Genomic DNA, 5,729 nt, shown 5'->3' on the forward strand with positions numbered 1-5,729 from the left:
CGGGGGGGGGGGGGGGCTGTGCTTTGGTTTGCTTTCTTGGGTTTTAGGAATATGTCTATGAATCGGTCACACCTAACTGGATTCCCTGTATTCAGAGATTATCCGAGTGATGTCTCAAGCACTGTAAATTGCAGTTCCTCTGATAAGCCTTTTGCCTTACCTATCCCAAATGTTTAACCTCTGAACCCTTAGCTGTGTGGCCACTGATGGTCCATTTGTGACCACACCAGCTCTTCTACAATTGCTTGTAACTGGACACAAAATATCTGCTAATCTTATGTGGATCTGACACTGCAGAAGTGAACAATTGAAAGGGTGCCCATAATCATATATATTTTCTGCCCCTAAACCGACAGTGAGTCCCATCAAACACCATTTTAGTATATAACCGAAAATGCTGTTCTGTGTGGTATGTTGGTTTATGTACCTCCGGCGTCAACAGGAAGAGTGCTGATGGTGGACCTAGAGAAAGTGAATAAAAACAGCTTTGTGGGCTTTTCTATCCCTCCCCACTCCTCTATGTTGGGAGGATAGGGATAGCCACAGGGATAATACAATGAAAGTATGGAGATGTATTCAGGCAGCTTCTGTTTATACAAGGTGAAGATGCACATAAATCCACTAGCTGAATGATTCAGACCTGTCAAGTCTCATGCTTTATGCACAGAACTTGCTCAATTAGCCCCTACCACAGTGCCTATAACTCATGCACTTGTGAAGGTGGTGCCATGGCCTTTCTCCCACTCCAAACCTTACGTGTCAGGCGCAGCTGCCCGGCCCCTGCCGTACCTGCGGGCCATGCGGGCCTGCCTCCGGCTTAGGGGCGGCCAGCGAGGCCACGGCGCTGTGCTGCCGCCAGAAAGCTCTGCTAGTAGGCAAACCTTCCCTGGCCGGGACTGCGCCTGGCGCTTTGTTGTGTGGCCCAGGCGGCCGAGTTTTGTGCACTGGATTAGAAAAAGTTGTGAGGTCAAAGCTTTGGCAAAGACCTGGGTTTGTCAGGAAAGTTTAATCTACAAAATGAAGACAGAGGCTGTTAAATCTGTTGATTTAAATAAAGTTGTAATAAACACAAAATAATTGCATTACAATGCCATTAGTATACATAGGGCTAAAGCTAATTTTATAATCAACGTATAAATTATCACATATAATTTAAGCTCGGAGCTATTGTTTGCAGTAGTGCTCTGTTTCCACGACTGTATCCCCCTGCAATGTGTGAATCGGAAAGGTAGCGCGCGATGCCAAAGTCTGAACAAAATGCTCACCTCTCTGTTTCGATACTCTGGATTGTAAGCATTTTTCCTTTTCAGTAATTTAGACGATCTGATAACTGAAAAAAAATAAGACAGCTTTCTGTGAGTCATCAGGGCTGTCTCTTGGAATTTTTTTTCCGTTGCTTTTTTATTTAGCATATGAACACTCCTCTGAGACAAGTTGCTTTACCGCGTTTTCCAAAAGATGCTGAACTGAAATTAGCTGTCGTCTCTCCCCCGACGCTCTCGTCCGTGCGCGGCGTATTTAATTTTGACGCCTTTGTGTCTCTGGCAGCGATGCACCTCCTGGGGCTGAACTGGCAGCTCCAGCCCGCCGAGGGACACACCTTCAACAACGGGCTGAGGCCGGGCGGGCCGGGCGCGGAGGACGTGGCGACGGTGCCATCTGGAGGCAGAGGTGAGGCTGCGGCTCCAGGCGCTCGGCGCTTCGGAGCTTGAGCTCTCCGGCGGTTTTATCGTGTATGTACTCGCGCTGAGATGTATGCAAAATCTTTTTTGAAGGCTGTTTTTTAGCACCGCTGGTGTTTTCTGCATTCTGCTGCTGGTAGTCGTTTTGCCGGTTCGCTGCCCAGGTACGGCTGTTCTTACTCTGTCCCTCTGTACGCAAAACCATGTAATTTCTAGAACCTCATCTACTAATGCAGAAGCGCTCCCTCAGATACTAATGCAGAAGTGGTCGGTCAAAAAATACATGTACGTTTTACTAGGTATGACATGTCCTGTTTCCATGTATAGCATAGAGATCTCGGAGAAAAAGCTCGACGTAGTGACAGAAGTACATTGTACTGCTTGGGAGAAGTCAAGAACTTTGGCTTCCAGCCAGGACCAAAGTCCTGGGTTTTTTTCTTTCTCAGCTGTAATTCTAATAAAAAACATCGAGGACGGCATAATTTGACCCATCGTAAATAATCTGTCATGTGATATTAGTATGAGCAACGTAGGCGACAAATGGATTCTTCTTTTCCTAAAGAAAAACTGCTCCAGTGGAGGACGACAGGGCAATGAGAAGAATGAGGGAAAATCTAGAAACAGAAATACTTTCTTAAACTGAGAAAGTGTATAATAAAAATACAGAGAAATTACGTGTCATGAAAAGGATTTTAATCATTTAAATTTCATGCTTTTTACTGGGGACGTTCAGGTGTTTTCTTTGCTACATCGCGATAAGGCTTTCCCTGGTTATTACAAAAATTATGATAAGAAGACAGAACAGAACGTTTCAGTTAGTCAAAGCAGCTCACAGGCCTTAGTGTACTGTGAAGGTGGGATGGGGTGACTGAAACAGAAGAGAAGTAAGAGCAGTTGCTATTGGCCAACAGAAGAGTTTTGTTCAGAGCTGAGCATCGTCTTGCTCTCAGGACCTGTGGCTCATGTTAAACTTGCTGATTGCCGTTTAGAAACAAATGCTAACACACAGGATACTTGCATTGGATGTATTGGAAAAAACACAGTTAAAATAGAGCTGGGAAAGGAAGCTGAGTTGTTTTTTGGTGTGCCAGATCATGTCATAGATTTGCTTCTGTTTTCAATAAATGATGCTGCTGCACCTCAGCTTCACGTTTTCTGTGGAGGGACTAATTTTGGCCTCCTCCTTTTCATCAAATCCTACACCCTAGCGGTGGGAAAAAACTGTAGATTTTCAGACAGCGGTTTGTTGGCTTGGCTTTCACCTCTGACTGACTGTAGGTCAAACTGGACGAACAGCACATCCCTAAGTACAAGGCAGAATGTTTGTATTACTGCTGAACTTCTTCCAGATTGTGCACAGGTGAGAGACCCTATGGTTTTAGGCAGGAACCTGAAGGGCTCAGGTCTGCAATTATGGTCACTTAGCAAACAACTGCAGTGTTTAACACGTTTCCAAATTCCCTCCCCTGCAGCTTTTTGTTGCCATCTCTGTGCAAATATAGGGCAGCAGGATTGTTGAATTGGAATGTGCTCAGCTGCCTGGGGCACTTCAGTGCAAATTCTGGCAGTTTATCCCAGCCCCACTCTAATTAGCTTTGCACGTTTGAAGAGGCTGAGATGCTGGCTGTTTTGGGAGTGGTAGCCTCCTGTAGCGGAGACAAGGAGACAGAACTGCTAGTTGTGTCTTAAATTGCTGCAGTTAGCTTTCCTCAGAGCATGTTGGAAAAGTTTACTTGCTCTTCTGCCATTTTGTAGAAGGTTGCGGAAATGTTGAAAATCTGGGGGAAGGGGGGACAACAATATTTAGGCATGTAATCTTCCGCGGGGGAATAATATGAATGGCAGGTTTGGATGAACACAAAGAATATCTAAAAGACAAATTCTCATAGCAGGGAAGGGTGAAAAGTTTTTCTATCTCACCTTTCCTTTTATTATGTCCAAGTTAATATTGTTATCCCAGCAGTTTTTAGGAAAGCCTCTGACAGCTTTTAACACAACAACGCGTTTCAGGGCTCAGGGCTCTGGCTGTAGAGTGACCTTTCTATAACTGACACAACTCAGGATGAAGCCATTCTTTTCAAAACATTGGTCTCCCAAAGAAACCTTTAACCCCTAGACTGAGAATGGCTACTTAAACACAAGCTGTGCCTACTCAGCAAGCAAGGCATTTTAAAGTAGAGCAATTTGGAAGGAAAAAAAATAGCAGATACTTCAATTTGATCTGCTTGTTCCTTATTAAGAGACTAAATTCTGGTATGAAATAATAAAACTGCAATTTAAGAGGAATGTAAATTACTTTATTACTGCATTTTCCTATCTGAATGAAAACAAAATTCACTATTAAGATAACGCAGTTGCAGGTTTTTTGTAATTACACACTACATCTCGCTGATACCGGGGATGTCTGAAAGAAGTAGGCAAGAACAATGGGTAGAAAAACCCTCAGTGCTGCTGTAAAACTGCAAGTGAAGTCCACCATGCTCTGACTGTAAACAAAGCACAAGATATCTTTTTTTTTTTTTTTTTTTTACTTTAGGCTCTAGAAGTTGTGCTAAACTAGGGATTTAGATTAAGAGACCAAAGTAAAGAAAAATTCCTTTCTTAATACAAATGATAAGGTAGTATCCCTTTATAGTACATAAAAACCAAGAAGTTGGCACTGCCATGGAATTGTGGAATTCCTACAGGGATGAGATAGATAATAATGACATTAAAAAAAACTTTCTGAGAGTGAAGCCCATAAGTTTGTTACGGTTGCATAAGGATGATAATAGAATTTTGGTGCAATAAATCTAAATTAGGGGGGAAAGTGCAAAAAAAAAAAAAGCATATTTGGGAATAATTTCTTTTTCACAAAGAAGTGAATTAGATGACCTTATGGGATTTTTTTGTGCCTAGATTCTGTTAATCTATGCCAAATATATATTCTACATTTAAAATTATGTAGTGGGCTAGACACACATTTCCATAAAATATGTGACTATCTATGTGCTGTTTCCTTTCTAATTGGCAGAATATACTATAAAAGTCAACTTTAATCTTTTCAGAGAGCACTTAAGATAAACTACAATTTATGTGGAAATATCCAAACTAACACCAGCTGCAAATCCAAGTAAAGAATGCTTCAGTGTAGAGTTTTTTGTTTATGACATATTGTCTTTGGTGTGCTCACAAATTTAGCAGAATTTCTACTAATTCAAAATTGACTTAGTATTTTTTTAATTTGATTATTTGCTATAGTAAAGTTCTATAAAGCTGAAAAACACAGTAAGAGATTGTGGTCTCTGATCCTAGAAACCCACATTTTAAAAGACACCAAAGATAATTACAGGCAAGGATTGCGGACCTGAAAGATCACTTTGATTACCATAAACATACTGACTAATTGGAAAAGGTAGATTTGAATGTGTGTTCTGATACTCGCATAATCCAGGGTTTGTGTATCTTTGGACCAACCAGCTTGATCCAGGTTCATGCTCAGTTTATGAGATATTCCACTAAGTTTACCACAGTATGTGGATTTCAAAAAGGCAATTACAGTTAATTAAATGCTAAAGTATTGAAGTGTCATGAAAAATACTTGTTTCCAGTTATCGAATTCAGCATTGTAAATACAATGGCAATAATGAAATGAAGAAAGTTAAATTTGCTGTTGAATTTGACACCATTTTACTTGCTTGAGGTGAGAGAGGGGAAAAACAGAATTGGACTGATCTAGCAGAAATTTGCCTTGAATAGATATGGAAAGCTGAACTCAGCAATCATTGTGAAGCAGTGTAGGTTGTCTTCAGCTCTCTCCAAATGATGTTGAGACCTCTCCAGATGCTGCAGCTCCGAATCACATTTTGGTTTGCACACAGAAACAATTATTTTCTAATAGTTAAGATATTTTATTAGCAATGCAGCAGACAGGCCAACGTTAAAGGAATAACAAATGTATTAAATGGGAAGAGTTGCCACTCTTACATATTGATGAGTTGGGGCTCAGATGCAAGTAGAATAGGCCCTGACTTGACTGCCTGAGACACTGGTGCTACCCCCAACTAT

General features: G+C 41.4%; 1 protein-coding gene across 3 annotated transcripts in view; it reads left to right on the plus strand.

Annotated features, from left to right (window-relative positions):
• Positions 1-5,729, plus strand: part of TENM2 (teneurin transmembrane protein 2) — a 563,241-nt gene that overhangs the window by 425,767 nt on the left and 131,745 nt on the right. For all 3 annotated transcript variants that reach the window (XM_009318514.1, XM_009318515.1, XM_009318516.1), the window contains one exon: positions 1,549-1,671. In XM_009318514.1, the coding sequence (XP_009316789.1) occupies positions 1,549-1,671 (123 nt within the window). The remainder of the gene's footprint in view (positions 1-1,548; positions 1,672-5,729) is intronic.

Source organism: Pygoscelis adeliae, unplaced genomic scaffold (genome assembly GCF_000699105.1).
Source record: "Pygoscelis adeliae isolate BGI_AS28 unplaced genomic scaffold, ASM69910v1 Scaffold42, whole genome shotgun sequence".
In the NCBI taxonomy this organism is placed as follows: domain Eukaryota; kingdom Metazoa; phylum Chordata; class Aves; order Sphenisciformes; family Spheniscidae; genus Pygoscelis; species Pygoscelis adeliae.